This window comes from Protopterus annectens, chromosome 3.part0 (genome assembly GCF_019279795.1).
Source record: "Protopterus annectens isolate FY-2018-M chromosome 3.part0, PAN1.0, whole genome shotgun sequence".
Classification (NCBI taxonomy): domain Eukaryota; kingdom Metazoa; phylum Chordata; order Ceratodontiformes; family Protopteridae; genus Protopterus; species Protopterus annectens.
In genome coordinates, this window is record NC_056731.1 from 1,965,214,521 (window position 1) to 1,965,240,929 (window position 26,409).

General features: G+C 41.3%; 1 protein-coding gene across 1 annotated transcript in view; it reads left to right on the plus strand.

Annotated features, from left to right (window-relative positions):
* Window positions 1–26,409, plus strand: part of SEC22C (SEC22 homolog C, vesicle trafficking protein) — a 717,172-nt gene that overhangs the window by 487,067 nt on the left and 203,696 nt on the right. The window contains exon 6 of the mRNA XM_044066059.1: window positions 1–3. This exon is cut by the window's left edge and continues 116 nt beyond it. Within this exon, the coding sequence (XP_043921994.1) occupies window positions 1–3 (3 nt within the window). The remainder of the gene's footprint in view (window positions 4–26,409) is intronic.

Below are 26,409 nucleotides of genomic sequence, written 5' to 3' on the forward strand. Positions count from 1 at the left end.
CAGGTATGTTTTTTTTCTGTAAAAAATCAGCAAAAATATCATGATAGTTTTTTAACAGTGATACAAATATGTCAGATATTAATAGGGAACTACCTTTTTAGAATCATTTTCAAATTTGCAGAGAAGATTTTGGTTCCTGCTTTTATCTGTAATGCAAAATAAATTGAAATATAATTTCATACCATATCTGTATAGTAATGCCTGTCTAGACTTTGAAGACTATGGCTGTAATTTTCAGAATAACAGAACTGTAAGTGTGAATGGGTTGGAATATATGCTTAGTCCAAGGATGAAATAATTCTAATTATTCAGCAATTGTTCATATTAAGACACGCTGAGAAGTGCAGTAGCAAACTGCACCTTTAGTATAATTCTAAATGTAATCATGCCCACATAAAGAGCTCCACTTTCAGTATGGTAACTAAAGTTGAAGATAATGTGTAATGGACTTAAATATCCAGTTATGAAAATCTCCATTTCCGTCTGCACTTTTGCTAACTGATATCACATGTATTCTTTGTAAGCAGCTAGCATTTTCAGAATGTAGTTGACTGCCTAGTAATTGCTATAAGGTTTTTTTTGGCAACAACATGGTGTGTCTTTTCCTAGATTCTTAAACATGCTCATCTGTTAATTCCCATAGTTAAGAATACAGTGGGTTTGGAGAATAATTCTTTTCTCTTGCTGTCATAGCAGTGTGATTGTTATCAATGTTAGAGCCACTACTTTGCATGCAGGATGTAAAGAAATATGGGTAAATAGATCGTGTTATTTATTAATACTTTTTTATAATGTGTTGGCATGTTTATGAATTGTTGAACACAATTTACAATAAGACAAGAAAAAATGTATATCTTGCTGTATTGAAAGTAAGTACTGATTTTTGTTTTATTCCTTTTGCTTGTCGAGATTTGATGCAAAGTGTGAGAGTAAGAAAATCTAATATTGTTTTATCTTGTTCTTGATGGAGGAGCTGAATCAAAACACTGAAGAATCTGTTTAGAAATCCATATTTATTCTTTCCCCTGTCTTAAATGACATATTGTATACATAATAATAAAAGTTCAAAATCGGTCCACTTGAGATAGGGCTCCCACTTTTTTAGGTGTTGTAAAGTGGGACACTTCTCCATTGCAGAGGATTTGCTTTAATTTCATTGCAAAAATAAGGTCCACACTTGTAGAATTTTAGTTGATTAGTAATATTGTTTTAAATTTCATTAAGGTGATTGAGATGTTTCTCATATTTCTGCAGTATTTGCAGAGAAGTCAGAAGATCATTTCCTGTATGATGTCATGACATTGCTATTATTTTTAAGGTGGTAATCTGTTATTATTTTTAAGGTGGAAATCATAGCTCAGTAAGCATTTTAGATTAAGAAATGTGCCTACCACTCACGAAAACAGGTGTTCAGGTCAAGAAAGTGTGCCTAACATTCCACAAAGACATACCAATCCACACCCACAGCTGCTCAAAGAAAAACGGTGTGTCTTAATCTGAACAATCACAGTGTATTCACCCTGCTGTGAGGTATTGCGATCTATGAGTTAGTATATATAAGGAGCAAGGGTGTGGATGTGCAGGGAGGATTTTCCTGCAATAAAAGGGGGACCACCCTGGAAAAAATATACATTTTATAATCACAGGTTTTAGAAATTGCTTTATTTTTGTGTAAATGTAGTTTGTCTTTCAAAGTATCAGTCTTGCTATTCTGACAGGGAGCCCATCAGAGCCTTAGTTGTGGATTTCAGAACATGTCACCTGTGTTGTACTTATTACTGACCTTTCAGTTGACTGTACTATTTAACTGTACTTTTAACATTGCCTTGTTTCATTTATGGAGATGGCTGAAAGTGCCAGTCTCTCTAAACAAGTGGGACTCTGCGATGATGTTAGATTTTCTTTCTAATTACTTGGTGTCTTCCTTTGCAGTGGTATACATGACAAATGCAGGAAAGGGACATTCCTGTTCACACATATTTAAAATAGTCATAATACTCTCGCAGTTAAAAAAATAGCATTGACCTGGACATTCTGCAGCTTTAGTGCGTTATCTTGAATTACAACTTTATAGCGTTATGTTTGTCTGTCATTTCTCTCTCTCTCTTCTTAGAAGATTGTAATGCAACCTCCTGCTAAGACACCTGCATGGCCCAGTTTCCTGATTCATTTTGTAGATATGGATTCTTTAAGAAATGTTGCTGTGCTAAGTGTTGGGACATACAGGAAAAAGGTGTGGACCATGCCACTTTTTGTCTTTGTTCGCTTCAGGGAGTTGACATTTTATTTACCAGCCTTTTAGGCCTTTCTGATTTTGTTGCTGCAAATGAAAAAGGTGTGGACCAGACTGCTTTTTTCATCTTTTATTGCTTCTGTGGTTGACATTTTATTTACTGGATTCTTTTAGGCCTTTCTCATTCTGTTGCCATACATGAAAAAGGCGTGGACCAGACCAATTTTATTTATTTAGCTCTTTCTTATTCTGTTGCTTGTATCTCCCTCAAAGTAGTATGTCTCCTGCAGTTGCATTCCTTAAATAATTTGCCTGTAATTACAAGTATGAAGTGTTGAAAAACATGAATTACAAAGCAGGTATGCGTATTAAATGATTTGTGTGTGTGTGTGTGTGTATATATACATATATATATATATATATATATATATATACACACACACACACACACACACACATATATATATATATATATATATATATATATATACACACACACACTGTACATCACATTCAGCTTGCTATGGAACTTTTCTCCTTGGGTCTGTGCTGTAAGGGTGCTATACCCATGTAAAGTAACCCACCATAAACTATCTATGGTTAATGAATAAATGAATACAGCAATACTCTCATTTTATTGAGCTGAATGCCCAAAAGAAGTCTGCACCCTTCAGGCCTTTTTCTCATATCAATATCATTTTGGAAGCCTATTACTTATTAGTCTGCAATATTCAGTGTCTCATATATGTTTCAGCGTATTTTGGTTTCGTTGTGATTTACAGTTGTAGAGGTAAATAGTGAAAAAAAACTTTGTTCTGTTTTTTGTGAGTTTATACTGGTCCATTTTCAGAAACCGTTTTAGTTTTATTCCTTCTTTGAGTTTGCTGGCAGAATTCTGTTAGTTTATTAAGCTAGTGTGATTCAGTCAGACATTGTATTACAGACAACTTGGCATAACATTGACTGACATGTTTTAAACATGTCGCTCTTGGGGCAGCATTTTCTGTCACAGGTCCATATGTTTGTCTGTTGACTGAGGCTTAATTAGACTTCCTCTGTCTTTGTAGTAGAAATGTGAGTACAGTTTGAAGACGTCAGAAAAATAAAAATTTTCTTCAAGACATTTGTTGATTTCCCCTACACTGTTACGACTACTTTTAGCAATTGTTCTGCTCAGTACCTCGATAGGTATTTTGTATCACAGTTGCTTGAACATAATTGTTCAACATGGCAGTTCCTCTTCTGCTATGAAGCACACTTTTGAAAACCTGTCACTGATTGCTCTTTCTTTGAAATGCAATGTCTTCAGAGAGTAATAAAGTAGGGAGGTATGGACATGTAATGGAGCTTTTAGTCCTGCAGAAAATAATTTGCTGTATTTTTCATTTCATGTACTATTGCTTATAACTGAACAATCTCAAGTGCATTCATGCTTGAGGTGTCACTTAAAGACTTTAGTTGTGAGGCAGCTTGGGTATGCGATAGATATTTTTGAAGACTCATAGTCAGTCCTCCATTATCCATCTGGACCATATTAGTCCTCACTCAAATAAGTGATCCTCCATCTCAGTCCTTTTAGGACAAAGCATGATATGAGTGCTTATTTTTTTCCTCATCTCTCCCTGCACCCCCAGCACAGGTTGCTTAAATTTCCCAGGTATACCCTTGCAGCCATCCACAACTTTTTTCTGCAGTGTATGCCTCCAAAAGGTCTTAATGCTTTGAATCGTCTGGAGCACTTACATTTTTGTATGTATCACCAGTGCAAGTCGCTCACTGGCTGTACTAGTGCAGGTTTAGCAGACATCAGTGCAAGCTTTGCCACTCCCTTAACTTGTTAAAGGTTCAGCCATCACTGCCAATACTGATATTGGTTCATCATCTGTCACCGACATCTGACCCTCCCCTTTTATCACATGCCCTACCATTCAGTGTCCTCAAACCTGGAGATATGCCTTTCCAGATTTAAATGCATAGCTAAGAGTTGTTTCTCATTTCATTTTTCATTTCCAAGTCAGAAATTGAAGGGTTGCTCGAAAAAGATCATCTTGTTTACTTTTCCCCTTCTTGGCTTGGTAGTCATCCTCAAACAGTTCATAGTCTTCCGGTGGAATACAGTCTGGGTCTTCATCTTCTACTTCGACCCCCTCCCCTACAAGAGATAGAGCACTGGCCTCAGGAGGCTTCACTTCTTCCATTGTACAGATTTCAGAAGGTTTGGAAGGTTCTAAAGCTAACACTAAATGTGATCTACCCTCATTAGTAGATGTTTCAGAAATCTGCTTCAGATAAACTGAATCCATCTTAATGACTCAGCCGTAGGAAGGTGGAGATACTAATCTGCCATTTGGAGAACATGCACTTGTGGCAGACAATCCCAGACAGTGTTGCAGTCACTGCCATAATACTTTGAAAAAAATACTTCTCAGCTTATGGTGAGCAGTCATCTGAATAAGGCTGAGCTAGATGTTGCAATGGAAGCATAGGTTCATATGCCTGACTTATGTCATGAGCTATTTTTTTTCTTTTTAAACCCCCCCCGGCTTTGCCTGTCAGCCAACAGCATATGTTTCAGGGTGATCAATATAACAGCAAATCAAAACATGATGGATTTCTCAAATCCTGTCTGGCAACTGCAACAGCAAGACTGGTGCCTTTGGCACCCTCTAGCAACTGTAATGAACTCTTCTCAGTCTCCTTCCTACCCATAATTCCTCCCTGTTGGTTAGTTCTCTAGATCTCATTGCCACCATAAAGACAACATCTCCTATAAGCTTGAATGATTAGGGAGCAAATTCTATGTGTTTTGGCAGTTGTTTACTGTACAGGTAAATGCAGCTGGACTGTTTTATTTTAGATTGTTAGCCAGCATCTTCAGTTATTCTGTTGTCTTGAAATGCTGATATTTTATTCTGTCCCTTCTATATTGCAGTGTTCCCCCTTCCTACCTTGTCACGTCTTCAGGCCTAGGGCCTATTATGTGTTGCCCTTCTCTTATGCAGGTACCTACTCTTAGTTGAGTTGGTTTGGATATGGAAAAAGACTAAGGAGGCTTTAGAAAATGTTACCTCTGTGGGCTTAAGTTGCACCTCAGAGTCTCCATGATCTTTGTTAGTGTTTCAGAGCTTCGTGATCTTTGCTTAATCTGTTTCAGAGCATAGCATCTTAACAATGACTGTGCCAGTTGTAATAGATTCAGTGCTAGGACTGTGGTTGATCGACTTATAAGATAGTAGTCAAGGGGATTATCTTCTCTGATTTGGCGCTGATGTTGTCATTGGTGCACACACCTTCAGAGAAGAAAAAGAATAGGAAGAAGGAAAAGATAATGGTGGAGGCTTCTTCAGCGTCCCTCCTTCAGAAGGACAGCAACGAAGAGATGCATTCTTCCATGGTTGGCTCTCTGGTCTCTTCTATGCATTCCTCCTTCTTCTGCGGATTCCGAGACTCCTGCAGAAAGCCAAACAGAGCAAGGCCAAACTCAGTCTTATAGTACTGTTCTGACCTCATCAGACTTTGTTCCCCTTGTTGTAGCCTCATTTAAGGACGAGACCCCTGTCTTTACCATAGAACCCTACTGTACTACCTCACTCATCCAGGATGCCTCATCTGGACATTCAGTCCCTTAATCTTACTACTTAATTTCTCCATTTTCCATTATGGCCAAGAACCTTCACTCTGCCCCCCCCCCCCCCCCCCAATGGTGGTGGACCTTATTAAGGCCTCTCAAAAGAATTCCTGTAAAAAGATTTAAAATGGCAAATAGAATATTTTCTGTGTAGGCTCAGGTCAGAAACATCTCCCAAGTTTTTGCAGCATTACAGGAGTTTTTTATCTTCCTGGCTTAGTTATACAACAAAGTAGCTAGCTTCTTTTCAAAGTTCACTTGGCACCTGTCTCGTCCTTTCATGACAGTTCCTCAGATCATTCATTGGCTGCACGCTGATCTTGCAAAGCATTTCTTAATGGTATTTTCCATTAGAGACCGCGCTTAACTATACCAGCACCTGCTTGGGATATAAATTATTTATTAGAGTCTTGATAAGACCTCCATTTGAATGAGCTTATGTGGCAGATATTAAATTTCTTTCTTGGAAGACAGCTTTTCTGATGGTCATAACTTCAGTAAGATGGTTTTCAGAGCTGCACACCTTGTCCTCACATTGTTTTCCCTGAGAGCCAAGCCATCTCTTTTACCTAAAGTTCCATCACAAGCAAATATGAATCATTGTATTATTTTTCCTGTATTTTTCCTAAGTACTCTAATAAAAGGAGTACCTTCTGCATTGCTTGGATGTTCATAGACAATTACAATTATATTTGGATCATACTAAAATATTTAGGAAGGGTGAATAGCTTTTTGTTAGTTTTTCTCCAGTTAAGCTAGATCTGAAAATTTCCAAGATTACATTACCAAAGTGATTATGGACTGCATCTCATTTTTACTGTGACAAGGATGGCAAGGAGTAACCTGTTCCACCAATGGCTCATTCTTTCAGGGCTCAAGCCACATCCAAGGTTTTTTAAGAAATTAACTGCTCCAGTGTATTATAGCAGCGGACACTTTGTGTTTTTTGCATAACTTTGCTAAGCATTGTAGCCTTGACTCTGCAAGGCAAGGGCCTCCTTTGGAATAACCATTTTGAAAGACTTAGTGGGATATGCCACACACATTAGCTGATGAATCTGTCCTGCTGTTCCAGTGTCTGGACAGGACTTGAGAAATGTTAGTTTTGTACTTACTAGAACATCAGATCTGACGTTGTTCATCTTCGTTCATTCCTTACTGATGGGTTATCGGTTCCGTCCTCGGAACCAAGCCGGACAGGTATCAAGCTTGCATCAGCCAAAAACTCTCGAGCCAAGGTCCTACCCAGAATGCTCTGCTCCCTGTTACCTCAGATCTTGTTTGCCACGTTGCTGTACAGTCGTGTCAAGCCACTCTCTTCAGCTAAGTGTCTAATTTTTTGAAAGTTTTACAGATCGTTTCTACTTTAAAGTTTTTCAAACAGTTTCTGCTAATATTCCCCTACCCTATCGTATACGTAAGACTCTCTCCCTTTAGTCGATTTCTCTTTATTACCTTTTTCTTACCTTTGAAGTAATTCTTCAGTACCATCGTTGGTAATCCTTCTTCCTTCTCTCTTTTTACCCTTTTGGGTAGCCTTTCCTCTTCCTTTTAGTACTGTTCTTCTTCTCCACATCATTATGTCAGATAAGAAAAGTAGTGTTGGTTTTAAGCAGTGTAAGGATTGCGGCTGTAAGTTACCTCTTTCCAATGGCCATGACTTATGTGTCTGTTGTTTGAATGTCTCCCACCTTACTGTGGATCCCCCGTGTGGGATTTGTACACATATTTCAACCAAGACTCTTAACGAGAGAAAGAATAATTTAATCTTGGAAGGTCTTCCCAAATTTCCTTACTGTGAGGCTATTTCTGGGTCGGAGGGCTCACCCCCTCCTGCTAAATCCCGCAATAGGCATTCTTCCTCTTCCTCATCGAGGTTGCTTACTTCATCTCCCACTGGACATTGTAGGGAGTTGACTCATAAGAAGGTAAAATTGACTACTACTTCAGCGCTGCCACCTGTAACCCTGTCTGCTCCAAGCTTGGCACCGCCCCAACTGATTCTTGCTCCAGTCATGTCCTCCTTATCCACACCGGCACCAGAGTTCCTGGTGCAGCAATTATGGCTCTGAAAGTTCCGTCGCAGCCCTTACCAACACTGTCCATGCAGGTACAGTCCCCTTTGGCACCGTTGGTACAGTCCCCTTCGGCTCCAAGTATGACGTTACTGCCCTCCATGGTGCAGACACTTTTGGCACCATGTTCGTCGGTGCATTCCTTTTCGGCACCATCATTGTTACCGGTGCAGACACTTTCCTCAACAGCACCATACCCATCGGTGCAGACATTTGCTTTTATGGTGCAGGCACCTTCGACTTCTATGACGCTGACATTATCGGCTCACACTGCTTCTTCACCATTCTCTTTGGTGCAGATGTCCTCGGTTCCGGGCTTTGCATCTCTCGAATTAGCAAGGGCTAAGTACTCTCCTTCCTTGGATCCATTCGTTGGTAGCCAATACAATCCTTTTCTAGAAAGGCCAGAATCGCCCTCAGGTCTTTCTATGAGGTCGACCAGGAGCCTCTCTGAGCATGATGTGTTGTGGCTTGTTGACCAGTTGCTTGTGTCCTGATGTCTCTCTCAACCGTCAGAATCCACGTTCCCTTCTTCAGGTGAACTCATATCTCCTCAAACTCCAACGTACACTCCTCCTTCGACTTCTACCCAAGTATTGAAGCCCATTACTCCGACAACAGCTTCCCTTCCTCTGACTCCATTAGTGGATCTCACTTTGGAACCGGAGTAGTCCTTGTGGCCCTCGGTGCACTGGGCATCGGGCTCTTCTCAGGCAAGTGGCTGTGCCATGGGGGAGGGCATTCTTGGCTCCACACTGATTTTTTTCTGTGGCACCCTCCAGGAATCATCCCTCTCTCATGCTTCACAGCCCTCTTGACACTCCTGGTCTGAGAGTCGGCTCGTTGGGGCGGGGTGTGACCCCGGTTCCGTGGTTGTCGTGCTAGGTTCCTGGCTCCCATTCCTCCTTGGGTGGATCGGCCTTCCAGATCATGGAGAGGGCGCTTGCCTCTGCTGGCAAACCCCACATGTCGGAGTCCTCTCCCTCGTCTCTGCCTCAACTCTCACAAGCCACAACTGCCGGACACTGGGCACAAGGGCCTCTGGTTTCTCCTCCTCATGAGGCTCCCTCTTTGCAGTCTTCTCCAGAACCTCACACTGAGGAAGCACCCCACAAAGCGTTGTGCAAGCAGAAGCACATGGACTCCACTGAGAAGTCGGTGACTGAAGATATGGACTTTGATGATGAGGAAGGGTCCCCACAGTCACTCTCTGATGAGGTGTCATTTGGTGACATCCTCGAGACCTTTAGGCAGTGGGGTGACTGGAAGTCCTCTAATCCTTCCTCTGAGGAATCCATATTCCTGCTGGCCTTTTGTGCCCGGCCCTGCACCTCCTGGGTTAGCCCACCAGATGATGAGCTCATCCAGCTCATCGTCCAGCGCACGTGGAAGGCTCCTGATACCCTGGAATTGATACCACAGAGGCCTGATAAAATCTTATCGCCCCACAGCTGAGCATCACCATTGGTCACAAGGTCTTCCAGTAGATACCATGGTGGTGGCAGCTGAAACTAAGAAGGATTTGGCAGAAGAGAGCCAAACTGTCTATTCACCCAACAAGGAGTCCTGGGTAATAGACGGACTAAGGAAGCATGTGTTTGCTTCATCAGTCTTCGCCGTAAGGTCTTTAAACTATTTGGCACACTTTACCAGGCTTCAGAGGGATCTTATCAACCAACTCTCTGAAACCTTGGCAGGAGTTGTTTCTGACGAAGTCTGTGACAACGTGGCTTCTCAGATAACCACCCTAGAATCCATTTCCAACTCTTCCATGCATCTTATTTCTCACACAATGGAAGGAGCAGCTAGAGTGGCAGGCGCGGGTATAGTCACCAGATGACATGTTTGGATGCTCCTTTGCAACTTCGCAGACTCCTTTATGGCTTCCTTCATGAACGCCCCCATCGAGGCTGCTTCTTTGTTTGGTTCTAAAGTGAAAGATACGCTGGCAAGGTTTGAACAAGATGGCAAGACCCTGTCTGCCATTGGTGTCAGACACGCCACTCCTCAACGATTCTACTTCAGAAATCAGAGGAGCGGGAAGATGTAGCATAGAAAATCACAGGGCTCTTTCTGGGACACATGTGCCGAATTCACCCCTAGAGGCAGAGGGGGGAAACTCCAATGGAATACGGCCTTTTTGGGGCAGAGGAGGTCCGAGAAACCGGGGTTGCAGTGATTCTTTCTCAGGCCAACCCTATCTGCACCCGACTGCTCATCTCTGGAAGTGGTCGGGGATCGTTTTTCCTTGTACCCCGCTGCCTGGCAAAATATAACCACTGACTCTTGGGTTCAACAGATAATATCCAGAGGCTATCGCATCCCCTTCCATCTTTGTCCAATATCATCCAGAGTATTACCCAATGTTCCACCCAGTCAAAGGCAAGCAGCAGCACATGAAATCCAAAAGCTGCTACAAAAAGAGAGTCATCCAGATGGTCCCTCACAGACCAGATAGGATCTGGTTTTTACTCAAGGTTCGTTTTAGTGCCAAAAAAGACAGGGGACTGGAGACCTATTCTGGATCTTAGCACATTGAACAAATTTGCAAAAACAGAGAAATTCCGGATGGTCATAGTTCAGTCTATCCTTCCTCTTCTGGAAGAAGATAATTGGATGTGCTCTGTAGATCTTCAAGATGCGTATTACCACATAAAAATGAACAAACGCTCAAGAAGATACCTCCGCTTCAGCATAGGAGCCAGTCACTAACAATTTTGAGCTCTGCCCTTTGGTGTCTCTACAGCCCCCAGAGTGTTCACCAAATGCATGGCAGTGGTTATCACTCACTTGTGACTTCAGGGATTTTAGGCGTTTCCATATTTAGACGACTGTCTCCTCACTGCCCCCACCAAGCATCTACTGGAAGAATCCCTGCACTACACTCTCCTCACAGCACAAAGCCTGGGAATCACTGTAAACTGGGAGAAATCCAACACGACCCCAGCTCAGCCTTTGGAATTTATAGGGGTACTGTTGAACATGTGAAATTGCACAGCATCTCTTCCGGACCACAGGCTTCAAAGAATAAGGCAACAGGTTCAACCTCTGCACTGTCACCACAAATCCCCCGCTCGATCTATACTCCAACTTTTGGGGTCAATGGCAGCTTTGCTCACCATTGTTCCTCTAGCCAGATTCCACATGAGGCTCCTTCAGTGGTTACTTCTCACTCAGTGGTACCCTCTACAACATCCTTTGTCTTTTCAGATAAGTGTAACTCAGAGATGCAAGCAAGATTTACTCCCGTGGACATTTTGAAATCCCCAACAATGGTCGCGCCCCTTTAGCCCCTTCGGGAACAGTCACTGAGAGAAGCTCTAGTCCACGCTTGGCCCTCGGGTCTAATTTATGCTTCTCCTCTTTCCCTCATCTCCCAGTTTCTGAAGAAAGCATGACAGTTGAAAAGCAGTGTGATCCTCATTGCTCCATATTGGCCTCGACAAGTCTGGTTCCCCTTCCTCTGGCCTCACCTGCTAGATCAACCGTCGATCCTCAATCCAGCCCCAGTGTTGATCTCCCATCTGCAGGGTCTGACTCACCCCAATCTAACAACCCTGAAACTGACAGCTTGGTTTCTCCACTTCCAATGATTGCCAGGCAGAAAAACTTCTCATCCCCTGTGCATAGTATTCTTATCGCATCTCATAAATTGTCCACCAGACTAATCTATCTCAGTAAATGGAAAAGGTTTTCTCTATGGGCAGCAAATAGGCAATTACACCCCTTGTCAGCCTCAGTTTCAGTGGTTTTGGATTACTTATCAGATCTTTTCTGCTCTGGGGTGTCTGCCTCTACTATCCGTGTGCATTTAACTGCCATTTCAAACTTCCACATTGTTTTTCAGGATTCTTCGCTTATGTCACATAGACTCTGTAAAACTTTCTTGAAGGGGGTTATCCACTTAAAACCTCTCTTTACCTTGGGATTTGGCTTTGGTTCTGCAAGCTCTAACAGCTCCCCCCTTTGAACCTGCGTCTTCATGTGATGTAAAATATCTCTCTTGGAAAACTTTGTTTCTGATTGCAATTACATCGGCCAGACGCTTGTCAGAACTTTAAGCCTTATGCATCAAACCTCCCTATCTTATCTTCCATAAGGACAGGGTATCATGGAGAACTAATTCTTCCTTTTTACCAAAAGTATCAGAGCAGTCTATCAACCAATCTACTGACCTTCCAGTGTTCTTTCCTAACCACTCTAACAAGGGAGAGTATTGCCTGCACTCCTTGGACGTTTATAGGCAAGTACGATTTTATCTGGACAGAACAAAATCTACCCGTAAATCAGACCAACTGTCCCTGGCTTTTTCTGGACCTAGACGAGGTCATCCTGTCTCAAAAGTTACATTGGCTTCATGGTTGAGAAATTGTATTACCTTTATCGACAACAAAAACAATGTCACCTTGCCTCACAGAGTGAAAGCACATTCTACAAGGTCTATGGCAACTTCAGCAGCTTTCCATGCTAAGGCTTTCCTCAATGATATTTGCTCAGCTGTGACTTGGGACAAACCTCATACCTTTATTCTTCATTATAAATTGGACTTGGCCTCCAGAGGTAGAGCTTCTTTTGGCTCCATGGTGCTCAGGAATGTCCTTCCATGAGGGCCACCCAGGGATGCAGGTAGCTGGGGACCCTGTCCCATCAGTAAGGAATGAAAGAAGATTAACAACATCAGATAAATTAGTTATATCTTACCATAATATTCCATCTGTGTTGTTGATCTTCATTTATTCATTACTTCTCACTCTCTGTCCCCCTCCGGAGGTTCCTGCTTGATCTCATATACTCCTTTATTGTAGGCCTGTTATGACCAGAGGTAGCCTCTACTTTTATCTATCAACTTGCAAACTCGATATGAAGTAACGGAGCAGAGCATTCTGGGTAGGACCTTGGCTCGAGAGTTTTTGGTTGACGCAAGCTTGATATTTGGCCGGCTCAGTTCCAAGTATGGAACCGATAACCCATCAATAATGAATGAACGAAGATCAACAATACAGATGGAACATTATGGTAAGACATAAGTTCTTTATTTCTGTGTTCTCTGTCCAAACTCTGGAACAACTTGCCCAACATCTCCCTGCAAATTTTCCTTTGCTGAGAGGTTTGTTGTGATGTTTTGGATGGTATAAAATGTTTTCAGATTTTCCTTGTAGAGAGTAGTTCTGTAATGGAGGCTTACTCAGTCTGGAGGCTTCACCAACAGGGAGGGATTATGGATAGGAAGGAGCTAGAGCTTGTGATGAGTTTGATGCCATCACTAGTCACTGTCAAATGCACCAGCCCCATTGTTCTTGTGTCCGGACAGGGACCAGAGAAGTCTAATGTTCCTGCAAGTCAGTAACTTATGTCCTTCCATATCACTGTTGCAGTATTCTTTACATAAGGGATCTCCTGCCAAGGATAACCCAACATCCAGAACAGTATACCAAAGCCGTATGAATTTATAGACATCATACATCACATGTATGCTCCTTGCACAAGGCGAAGGGGATACCTCAGAATTCTTTGCCATCAGTCCAAATACCACCATTGATCATTGGTCTGAACTCTCCTTCTTCTGTGATGGTTACCAAGCCGTGTTTCAGATAAGTGCCCCACTGGGGTTTCTTCTTATCTATTTCTTTTTTTGTTTGTGTGTGTTTACTTGTCATCCAGAAAGGGAAAATGTCAGTGTAGGAGGCAGATTCCCCGAAAAGACCATCACGAATAATGTCTCTTCTGTTTGAGTGCTTTTTATGACCATAAGCAGTGTTCTGTCTGCCAGGAGTTTGTCCTTAAGACCCAACATAGTTGTCTGTCCTGCTTGTTGAATTACCTAGAGAACCAATATCTTAAATTGCTGGCAGAAGGTGCTTTGGCAAAGTCTTCCCATCCTGAAGGTCAGCCACCTGCCAAGGAAAAAAGCCCAAAAACTCCAGTCTGATTCGGCTGCTGTCCCACTTCCCTCAGACGTCTTCCTCAAAGTTGGTGAAAGCCCAGAAGATCATCTGGTTGTTGTCTCAGGGGGATACATACCACAAATCCTTGTTTGGGAGAAGCATCTTACTACATTGGTTGAGTGTTGATAAGGGTCCGAATTTCTTAGTTTTTTTTCAGATAGACGTCCCTCAAAAGAAAAAACAAAAAGAAAAGCATATTTCCCCTGCTGTTAAATATCCCCAATTTGAATGGCAGGATTTTAGCCAGGAGTAGTTAAATGCCTTAATGGCCTTGAAGCCTCTTTAAGGAGTTTCTGTGCCTGCTTCTGTCTAATCATCATCTCCTCTTAAAAGGCCCAGAGAGCAGGAGTCCTTGAAGAAGATTTGGATTTTGGGGAAGAGTCTTTGGTGTATTCTTCTCAAATCCCTTCTTCCTTGGATTATGGATCTGAGGAGGAAGATTCTGTTAGTCTAGACTCTCCCTTAGAAGCATTCTCCTTTGGGGACACTATTTCTCGCATGATAGAATATTGCAAATGGGACTTTTCTCAGGTTTTTGATATTCAAGACATATTATAAACTCCTCCAGGTGGAGTCTCCCAAACCCTCTGCTGTACCTGCAGTCTTGGCTGCCGTCTTAGCTACCTTTTCAGTGGCCTGTGTTGCCTCTGATTCTCAACATCCAGCACCTAAGAAACCTGACAGGTTTTAGAAGGTACATGATGATTGTAGGTTTTTGTACAAATGTGCTTCTGCGGATCTTTATGTAGTATCTTCTGACAAACCTTCAAAACTTTTGAAATCCACTAAACTACTTCCTTCAGATAAGGACAGTAGAGCCATGGAACATCTAGGCAAAAAAAAAATATACTGCTGCCACTCTGGATTGTAGGGCTATTAATTACCAGACACGTATGATCGGTTATGTTTTCACCCTTCTTTCTCAGGCAAACTCTGACCTCCCTGATTCAGAAGGGAAAGTCTTGGCCCTTTCTTTACTGGGTTTTACCTCTCAAGTGGTTCGCCACTCTGTTAAGTATAGTTATGATGCAGATTATGCTTCCTCTAGGGCTGCTGCATTTGATTCTTTTTTGAGACGTTACTCTTAGCTTCATCTTCAGCCCTTACCTGATGATATTAAGGCTAAATTGTTTGATACTCCTCTTGATAATAAGAACCTTTTTGGTTTTGCTACTGAGCTTTATAAGTCTCTCCAGGATAAAGGCAAGCCCTTGCAGGAATTGAAACATATATTTGTGTCTCTTATCCCTAAATTTCAGAGGAATTATCCATACAAATATATATTTTTTAGCAGACAACTGTGTCCTTCTCCTAAAGGTAAAAATGGTTCTAATTGTGTACCCCTTGCTAAGTCTACTCAGACACCTACTTCTCAGAAGCCTCCTTTCCAAGACAAACCAGGTTCTATCTAATAGTTTGCTTCCTCTTTCCCTATGCCAGGTTCCCTTATCCCTTTGTCTTTCCCTGTCCCTTCCCAATTCATTAAGGGTCACTCACGGCTCTCCGGTTTTGTCCATCATCCCCAAGGATATTTCTTGGTGTGGAAATCTCATCCTCCTTGTAGAGCAGAGTGTGTGTATGTACCTTTAAGAAGCATTTCCAGATTTGAGCACATGCAGGCAGCAGTACATTTTGAGAGAACATCCAGAGTGTTAACATATATGTGTATAGTAGTCAGTCTGTTTAAAAATTTATTTAAGTTGGAGTTACAAAGCCTCGTTCCTGATGTGTTTGTGTGTAATAAACCTGCTTGAAGTGAACCCATAAATGTTTGACTGTTTTATCCTGGCCAGAGAGAGCGACATGGTGTCAGAACTGGGATTAAGAGAGCAACTTCTTCAAGCCATGAGGTGCAAAATTGAAGGTGAAAGCAGATTAAGCTGGTTGAATGAAACGGAGCTCAGACAAACAAAAAAGACCAGAAATTAACGTAAGGTAACACAAACAAAAAAGGCCAGAAACGAACTTAAGGTAACCCAAAGGTAGAGCCACAACGGACCCCAGGAATTATCTCCCTATAAGCTTGAGTAGCCTGATCTGCATCATAATGGAACTCATTAACAGAGACATTGGGAACCTCCAGACATTGGACCCTACCTAGTTTGGCTTTGTTAAGGGCAGATCATGCCTCCTAAACCTGGTAGACTTTCTTTGAGACAGTTACAAAGGCTTTAGACGAGGGAAAGGAGGTCCACACAGCCTAACTAGACCTCACAAAGGCTTTCAACACCATTCCCCATTCTGGTATTATAGACAAGCTCACCAGCCTGAACATAAACCCCTACGTCACGAGATGGATTGCCAGTTGGCTCATGGATAGAACCCAAATGGTTAGAGTTGCAGGCTGTAGGTCCGAATCTAAACCGGTTACAAGTGACATCCCCCAGGGCTCAGTCCTGGGACCCCTCCTGTTCAGTAGATACTTCTCAGAGGCACACGCAAGCACAGGAGGACTATGGCTGACCAGGTTCGCAGACGACTGCAAACTGGGGGCCATAACTGACTCTCCGGCTGATACAGACATCCTCCAGAAGGTTCTCACTGACACGGATACCTGGTGTCAAAATCATGGCCTCAAGCTAAATGCCAAAAAGTGCATAGTCATCCCCTTTGGAAAAAACAAAGAACCCATGAACTACCACATACATGGTAGTCCCCTAAATACAGAAAATGTAATAAGGGATCTGGGGACCCAAGTAGATAGTAATCTCTCCTTTGATAATCATATTACCAAGGTGGTTAGAAAATCCTTCTATGTGGCCCACCTAATCATAAAAGGGTTTACTTCTAGAACAAAAGAGGTTATTGTGCCCCTCTACTCATCACTCATCAGACCCATCATAGAGTACAATGCCCCATTTGGGATGTACCTTTCAAGACACCTGCAACAAATGGAAAGACCACAGAAGTACCTGACCAAGAGGATTACTGGCCTCAAACAGATGCCCTATGCAGCCCAACTGAAGAAACTCCAGCTGTACTCAGTTGCATACCGCTTACTCAGAGGTGATCTCTGCCTGACATACAAGGCCATGTCCAACCCAGAATTGATGGACATGCTCCACCTAAAAAACCCCAAATCCTTGAGAGCTGCACGCTCTAGGGATCTAAACCTCACCACAGTGATAAATAGGACATGCTGGAGGGATATATTCCTGTCCCAGAGACTCCCCATGCTTTGGAACAGGATTCCAGTCTACATTAGGCAGAGCCCCTCGCTAACACTGTTCAAGAAAAACCTTGACGAGTAGATGGGAAACAGAAAATTTACCCCGGGGATCACTGCAGTGGCTCTGCTGGACAGAGGCACAGGGAACTAATGGCTCTGCTGGACAGAGGCACAGGGAACTAATCTAAGGGGGCAGCGAAAGCCAACACATTCTGGCTAGGCTTATAGATGCCCTCGGGCAGATAGCCTAGTACTTTATGAACCTATGAACCCAAACCTGCACATATGATTTATTTGGCAAGGAAAATGAAATGGAGCATTTGTGAGGCACAAACCACATTATTAATTAAATCATTGTGAATTAAATGAGTTGCACAAAATGTATTATTAATCAAACGAAAGGCACAAAATGCATTATTAATTAAATGAAATAATCAAAACCACGATATTTGATAAAACTAGCAGAAATATGCATATGGGGCTCAGAATTACCCTTGGTTTGTATAAGAGCACGTTTAAAGTAAAAAAGGTACAATAAAAGTATAATGAGTATGATAAGAGATTAAATGGGCATAACAAGTACAATAAAAGGGCAAAACAGCTTAAAGAGAACGGTAACTGCATTTTTTTTTTAGTAAAAGACCGTGTTTTGGGCACAAACTACTGTTTTGCATTGACCGAAGCCATTCAAAGCATAACTAGAGTTGTTCAAAGTATCTCAGGGAGTGCAGAGTGTTTGCAGTGTATGTGCTTTATTACAGTGCAATTATTTCAGTTTTCTGTGTGCAAAGTACAGTTATATTGAAAAGTGCAGTTAAAGTACAGCAATTTTGAAAGGTTCTTGTGCTGTGTACAGTTTATTTGCAAAGTGCATTTATTTCGAAGTGTTTCTTACTGTGAGCTTTTTCTGCTATGTACAGTTTGTTTGCAAAGTACAGTCATTTCGAAGTATTTCTTAGACTGATAAGAGTGATTTCACAAAGTACAGAGATTTCAAAGTGTTCTTGTGCTATGGAGACTTATTTGGCAAAGTGCAGTTATTTAAAAGAGTTTGTTGTGCTATTGGGCATAATTACAGCTACTGGCATTGCATAAAATTCTGCATATACGTTTATGTGTGTATGTTCATACATAATTCCAGGCACCTTCACTATTGTGTGTTGATATGGCAGAGGCATTTCGCAGACCCATTCCACTTGTGTTTGATCATAATATGGCAGAGAATTGGAGAATATTTGAACAGGAATGCAATATTTTCATGCAAGCAGCTTTTTCCTGACAAAGATGCACGCACGAGGGCATTCATTTTGCTTAACTTAGCTGGGTCAGAAGCAGTTAAAAGAGAGTGTTCATTTATGTATGCACCATCACTGTATACAGGAGAGAGGGAAAACGCCATATTGTGGTACCGGCTGAATCAAGGGAGGACCCCGAGTGCTTAAAAAGTAAATTTAGAGAAATGTGCAACCCCCAGACAAATGTTACATTAGAGAGGCACTTATTTTATACCAGAGACCAAAAGCCAGGTGAAACTTTATCACTGACTTCAGAAATAAGGCCAAAACATGCAGATTTGGTGACTTGAAAGATGAGTTAATAAAGGACAGGCTTGTGTGTGATGTTAATAGTGCTGCAGTGAGAAAGATTTTGCTTCGTGACAGTGATCTAACATTAAGCAAAGACATAGAGATTTCTGAAATCCAAGAACTCACAGAAAGGCACACAGGTATGCTTTCAAGTGATAAGATCATGGTTTAAACAGCCTCTAGAGCAAACATAAAGATAATGCAGCTTGTGGCAAGCAGAAACAGGCCTAAGCACATGACAGCTGCAGCTCCTGCATGTTTTCCTGGGAGAAGTTATAGCTTTCTAGTAAGTTCGAAGACTAGCTCAGTAAAAAGGGCATGCTTATTTCAGTATAAGGGTGAATCAGCAAAACCCAAGTCAAGTCTTATTATTAATGTCGTAATTGTGGTGCCAATCATGAGTCTAAAAGAGAGAAGTACTTAGCATTTGGTCAGCAATGCCACAAGTGTAAAAAAATGGAACCACTTTCAAAAGTTTTGTAAATCAAGCAAGCCTCATTCATTTATTAAGAAAGGTCCCTCAGAAAAGCAAGTTGATCATATTGAAAGCTGCAATCCTACTTTCTATGGAGATGGCGCAACATTGGTTGGTGAAAAGGTTAATTCAGTAGATTTGTTAGCAAAGAATGAAGTATTTTGTACTGTCCTGATCAATGGCAATCCCAAGCTTAAAGTAGACACTGGTTCAAAGTGTAATGTGATGTCCGAAGAAACATTTGCTAAAGTGAGGGCTGGTGAGCAACTTAATTTGGCCAATTGTGCAATGCTTTTTGCTTATGGAGGTGAAGAGATTCAAACTGAAGGCCCAGTAGTACTTTTGTGCTATTTAGCTGGGAGCAGTTAATTTGCAGTTTTATGTAGTCAGAAGACCTATGCAGTTATTATTAGGTCTCAGAGACAGTTCTGAGAATGAAACTGCATTCTTTTATCAAAGAAGTACATCATGTAGGCACTTGTCCCAGTTCCAGCTTTACTGATGCTATTTTCTCAGAATATGCTGATGTGTAGAAGTTAGGCAAACTTCCAGTTTCCTTACTTCCATGAAAGTAGACCCAGAGGTCAGTCCAGGAAGGAGAGTTCCAATAGTTATACAGGACGAAGTCAAGGTCCAGTTAGACAGAATGATGCAGCAAGGTTTACTTTTTCCAGTCATGGAACCAACTGATTGGTTGTCTTCCATGGTAGCAGCTCATAAGAAAAATTCAGATGACATCAAAATATGCATTGACCCAAGAGACTTGAACAAGAAATTAAAAAGATCTCATCATCCTATGTGTACAGTCAAGGTGATTCCACACCATCATGCCAAATGCCACTGTTTTTTCTGTCTTAGATGCAAAGAGTTAATTTTCGCAAGTAATGCTTGATCACAAATCTTCACTACTGACTACATTCAGTACCCCATTTGGTAGATCCAGGTTCCTGAGAATGCCTTTTGGAATAAATTCTGCCAGTGAAGTCTTTCAGCGTGCAATGGAGCAAATTTTTTCAGGCTACCCATGTGCAATAATAGTTGACGATTTACTGGTTGGAGGCACTGGTGAAGCAGAGCTTGAAAGAAACCTCAGGAAAGTTCTGGACAGTGCACGTGAAGTGAACTTAAAGCTCAGTCCTCTGAAATGCAAATTCAGACTACCAGAAGTAACTTATGTAGGTCATTTATTTACCAGTACAGGCTTATGGCCAGTCCCTTCCAAGCTTGCAGCCATTCTTGAGATGCCAGCTCCAGACAACATCCAAGCCCTACAGTGTTTTCTTGCTATGGTTAACTGTTTGGGCAAATATATCCCTGCGTTTAGTGAGTTATCAGCACCTTTAAGGGAGCTGACAAGCAAAAATGTTGCCTGGTCATGGTTAGAACAACAAGGAACAACCACACACTGGAGCTGCAAGCTGCTGAAATTTAATGTCTTCTGGTACCTCGGCTATACAAGCTTTCACAGGAATGAATTCACAACATAAAGCAGTACTTTTTTATAAAAGCATCAATTACATAATTAATCAATTAACTTTTTTAAGAAAATATTTTTAAAGAACCATGATACATTACATTTCCATTCAATTTTTATATACTCAAATGCATTTCTAAATTCATGCCCCTAGGGGCAAGTGTGCCAAAATTCAATATAAATCTACTTTTCAAGTTTAATAACTTTTAAACATAATTGCCACCACTTATAGAATCAGATTTAGCCAATACACTCTGAGACTTCTATTGTTAGAGGTAGAAGTAAGTTGAATAAGAATATTGGTCAAGGTGATGGTAGATATGCTCAAAGATCTTGTAGATCTATGATGAGCCATCATGGTGATGATGTCCAAAAAAATCATTTTTGTAACTAAAATTTCTCCTTTCTCTGAAGTTTTGAAAAGTGTGGTGGATAATTTATGGCCTATTGTCTGTTTTAATGATGAAGTAGGCCATATGTATCCTAAAAAAGTGACCTTTTCATATGGGAGGTTTCCTAATTTAAAAGAACTACTTAGTCTGAGACATAATATTGGTTCTAAGGGAAAAAATGTGGGTATGTTCAAGTGTGGAAAGTGTAAAGTATGTTAGAAAGTGAAGAATATATCAGGGGATGTGATAAATGGTGTGAAATATGTGGCTATAGATAGATTTAATTGTCTATCTTGTGGGGTAGTATACATTGTGGGCTGCGGCTGTATACCCCCAAGATGGTACACTGGTCAAACTAGACGTAAAGTGAAAACACGTATTCTTGAGCACATGGGGGAGTCACTGAATCTCTTTTTTTCTGTGTATTGGCTAAACCTGATTGTGAATTCATTCCTGTGAAGGCTTGTATAGCCGAGGTACCAGAAGACATTACATTTCAGCAACTTGCAGCTCCAGTGTGTGGTTGTTCCTTTTTGATACTGTTTCTATGTTTTCTGAACATGGTTAGAACAACACCAGAGAGCATTTGACAACCTCAAGCAGCAAATTGCCAACTCGCCTACATTAGAATTCTATGATGTCCACAAACCAGTAGTTCTTTCCTGTGATGCTTCAAAGTTTGGTCTTGATGCAGTTATTCTTCAAGAGGGCAGACCTGTTGCCTATGCATCTAGAACTCTTACCCAAACTGAGATGCAGTATGCTGAAAGTGAGAAGGAACTTTTGGCAATTGTGTTCGCATGTTCAAAGTTCCAGAATTATATTTATGGCTGTGCTATCCATATAGAAACTGACCATCAATCTCTAGTCACTATTTTAAAGAAGCCTATGCATTCCGCTCCAGCAAGAATACAAAGAATGATGTTCAAATTGCAAAAGTATAATTTTAAAATGGTCTATACAAAAGGTAAACTTTTTTTCTGGCTGATACCTTATCCAGATCACCCAGAATTACCACAGAACAGCTTGATGCAGAGATTTTTGATTTTGATATCATGGAAGTGCATATTTTTTTCTACCACGTGACTTGATGAGTTGAGATATCATACAAAGACTGATCCTATTTTGCAAAACCTCAATCACTTCTTCAATGTAGGATGGCCATCAAAGCAATCCTGTGTACAGCCAGAAGTACAACCTTATTATCCATGCAGAGATGAAATGCTGATGTAAGATGGTATCATTTTCAAATATCCAAATGTTATTGTTCTTACTTCCTTACAACGTGAATACATTCAGATTTTGCATCGTGGCCACCCAGGTTCCGTAGTATTTCTCTATCAAAAGACACTGATAAAGTGCTTTCTTCCTGTTCTTTGTGCAACAGTACTAAGCTGCATTTGCAAAAATACCCACTTCAGTTAAGCCAAATTCCTGATCTACCTTGGTCAACAGTAGCAACTGACATATTTTATTTATTTTATTTATTTTATTTTACATTTGTTGACCGGGCTAGTCCAACTGGATACATGTCCATTTTCAGTGGAGGCCCGGGGAGAAAAGCTCCAAGGTCATGGTTAGATTAACAAATACAATGATGATGTTAACACAAGTTAATACTAGTTAATACAAATACAATGATAAAGCTATAACAAGTAAATACAATTAAATACACTGACGCTTAAAGGCCAAATAAGAGAAGCAAGAGTTATATAAATGATTTAACGAGGTACAGATTAGAACAGCCAGACAAGCAGGGCTAAAATAGAGCGTTCTTTGGTTTTTGGGTTAGGTGGAGGCAGAGTGAAGCCTACGTACGGCAGGGACAATAGTTTTTAGTCTGGACTGGAGCAAGGGCATAACCATTTGGATTTCAGGTACGCTCTAAGATGTATTTTAAATTGGTACTGAGAGGTCATAAGTCTTAGGTTGATTGGAAGGGCATTCCAGGATTTGCCAATGGAATTAGCATATAGTGCTTCACCACCGGCGTTGTTAGATTTAATGGTCAGTACTTGTAGACTTTTGGAAGACCTGAGGGAGTTAAGGTTGGAGTACGGGGTAAGTATTTTGTTCAGTGAGGGGGTTTTATCTGGATGGTTGATAATTTTAAAAGCCTCAGTTAGCTGGTTGAATTTGAGAATATTGGGCAGTTCCAGCCATTCGAGAGACCTTAAATTTAGGCAGTGATGGGTGCGATAGGGCGTTCCAGTTATGAATCTGGCTATGTGATTGTAGGTAGTAGAAAGTTTATTAAGCTCTTTCTTATTGAGGAAGGAGAATATCGGGGAGGCATAAAGGAGTGTGGAGAGGAGGTGGGTTCGGGCAATAGTTAGTTTGCTGTGCGGAGTTAAGAAGGCCTTTATTCTATACATTGACCCAAGTTTTTTGTTGACTGATTTAATAGTTAAATTTACATGCATATCAAATTTAAGTTTATGGTCTATGGTCACCCCTAGTAGTTTGGTATGGGATACGGGGTAAATAATGGTGCCATTATTGGAGGACACATGGAAGGTTGGGTTGTTGGTGTTAAGGGGTTCTATAGTTTGAGCAGTCACTGGAGGGGGGAAAAATAGAAGTAATTTGGTTTTGGTAGGGTTAAGTAAGAGTTTAAGTTCCGAGAACCATTTTTCGACAGTGGAAAAGCAGTTTTGGGTAGTGGCTTGGAGTTTGGCGAGAGATTCGTCAGAGCAGATCAGGGTGGAGTCATCTGCATATTGATTGCAGGTGGCTTTGGGAATAATTGAGTGTAGGCCATTTATGAAAATGGAAAAAAGAAGGGGACCAAGGATAGATCCTTGGGGGACACCAATATTCGTGGGGAGTAGGTCTGATAGGCTGTTTTGCCACTGGACCGCCTGTTTTCTACTAGAGAGATAGGCATTAAACCAACTTATGGTTAGTTTGCTAAGATGTAAGGTTTCCAGTGCCTGAAGCAGTAGTTGGTGGTTGACCATATCGAAGGCTTTCGATAGGTCTAGAAAGAGCGCAGAGGATATTAGTTTATTATTGCGATTGTGGTTAACTGAGTCAACAAAGGAGAGGAGAGCTGTGGTTGTGCTGTGATGGGGCGAAGCCATGTTGGGTATTTGATAGGAGGTTGTTTTGTGTGAGGTAGGTAATGAGTTGTTTGTGGACACAGCGTTCCATAATTTTGGCTAGGGGGGACAGTATGGCTATGGGTCTATAGTTAGAGGTTTCAGTGGAGGACCCTCCTTTGTGGAGGGGGGTGATATAAGAGATTTTCCAGATAGAGGGAATAGATGCTTCAGAAATAGTCCAGTTGATCAAGATTGAGACAGGGTAGGCTATGGCATCAGATGCTATTTGTAGGTATTTGGCAGGGAGCAGATCTGCCGCGAGGGTGGTTGGTTTAAGTTTTTTCAAAAGGGTGCGAATGTAGGAGGTGGAGATGGGTTGTAGGTTAAAGGCAGTTTGGGTTGTATTTATGGTTGGGGTTGCCACCGAGGGAGGCGTGGCAAGCTTACTGGCAAGGGACTGGATGGTCTCAGTAAAAAAAGAATTAAAGGAGTTGGCTATTTCTGTTGGGTCATTGTCCATGAGTTTGTCGGGGGTGGGGGTAGTAGACTTACCGGGATGAAGTAGGTGGTTAAAACCAGCCCAGGCCGTTTGACCGGAACAATCAGTATTAGTGTTGGTAGACTGTTATTCAAACTAGTTTGAGATTGATTTGCTACCTAACCTAACATCCAGTGCTGCTATTACTAAGAAGAAATGTCATTTGTCAGTCCATGGTAGTCCACACAAAGTTATTTCTAATGGTTCTCAGTTTACCAGTCAGTTGTTTCAGAGATGTGCAAAAGAGTGGGACTTTATCCATGTTACTAGTAGTCTTGAATACCCACGGTCAAACGGCCTTGCAGAATGCCCAGTACAGAGTGCAAAGCAATTACTAGAGAGGTCAAAGTGTGACAATACCGATATGTTCTTGAATTTACTTAGTCTCAGAAATATACCCCGTGACAACCTACTTGGTTTGCCTGCTCAGAGACTTCTATCTAGGCAAACCAGAACAACCTTGCCTATTAGTTCTAGTTTGTTGGTCCCTAATGCTAAAAACAACAGAGTAATCAAAGCTCACCTTTTTAAGAAACATTCTTCTCAGAAGTCCAGTTATGATAAAACAAGCATATTTCTTCTTCCATTAAAAGAAGGAGAGACAGTGAGGATGCAAAGAGCAAAAGGCTTTGATCGAATTGGTATATGTACTGAGCCAAGATCCTACTTGGTGGAATCTGAGGGTATAGAATACAGGAGAAACCACAGAAATCTTCTTCCTGTATCAAAAACAATATCGCAGCATCGTACCTGTGGTACAGACTCTAGATCTCAGAGTAACCCCGACAATGTCCATACCGAAGAACATGTCTCCATATCCATTCCCGTTCCTGATGATGTCCCATTTGTCCCCAAAGCTGAACATTCCATGAAGACAGTCCCCATTGCTAGATCCAGTTCTGATTTTTATGTTACACGATCAGGTCATATTTCTAGATCTAGTGTAAAATACGCAGCAACCTTGACATGATTGTTTTATATTTGTCTAATTTTGTATGATTGCATGTCAAAGAATTAGTTCTGTATAACTGCATGTCAAAAGATCATTTCTGTAAATTGCATTTTATTAAATATTGCCATTTATTATATAATGTATTTCTCAAAGTGGGAGGATGTAAAACACAGTGTGTGTATGTACCTTTAAGAAGCATTTCCAGATGCAAGCACGTGCATATAAATAGTGACTACGTGCAGGCAGCCGTGCCATTTTGAGAGAACAGCCAGGGTGTTAACATGTATGAGTGTAGTAGTCAGTCTCTTTATAAGTTTGTTTGTTACAAAGCCTCATTCCTGATGTGTTTGTGTGTAATAAAGCTGCTTGAAATGAACCCACAAATGTTTGTCTATTTTATCCTAACCAGATGAGTGACATTCCTTTTCTGGGCATCCCTCTACCTCTTCAAGAACAGCTTCCTTTCTTTTCAGAAGTGCTTCAGGGCCTTTTGGCTCAGGGCACCATTCCAGTTGTGTTCCTTACTCAGGAAGGAAAATGTTTTATTCCAGGAAGGAAGGCACCTGGAGATGTATTCTGGACCTTTCTCAGCTCTACACCTTTCTAAAGGCCCCTTCCTTTCAGATGTTGTCCCTTCAAACACTGTCCCCTGTTCTTTTTATCCAGGCCTTCTTGGTATCCCTGGACCTCAAGGATGCCTACCTTCACATCCTCATTCATCTCCTTTTCAGGAAGTTTTTTACTTTTCTCTTTTTCTTACCTGCATTTTTTAATTCTGTGCTTTGCACTTTGGCCTCTCTACTGCCCCAAGGGTATTCACCAAATGCTGCACTCCTGTCATTGCCTTTTGCAGGATGAGAGGGGTTTAGATCTTCCTTATCTTGATGACCTGCTCATT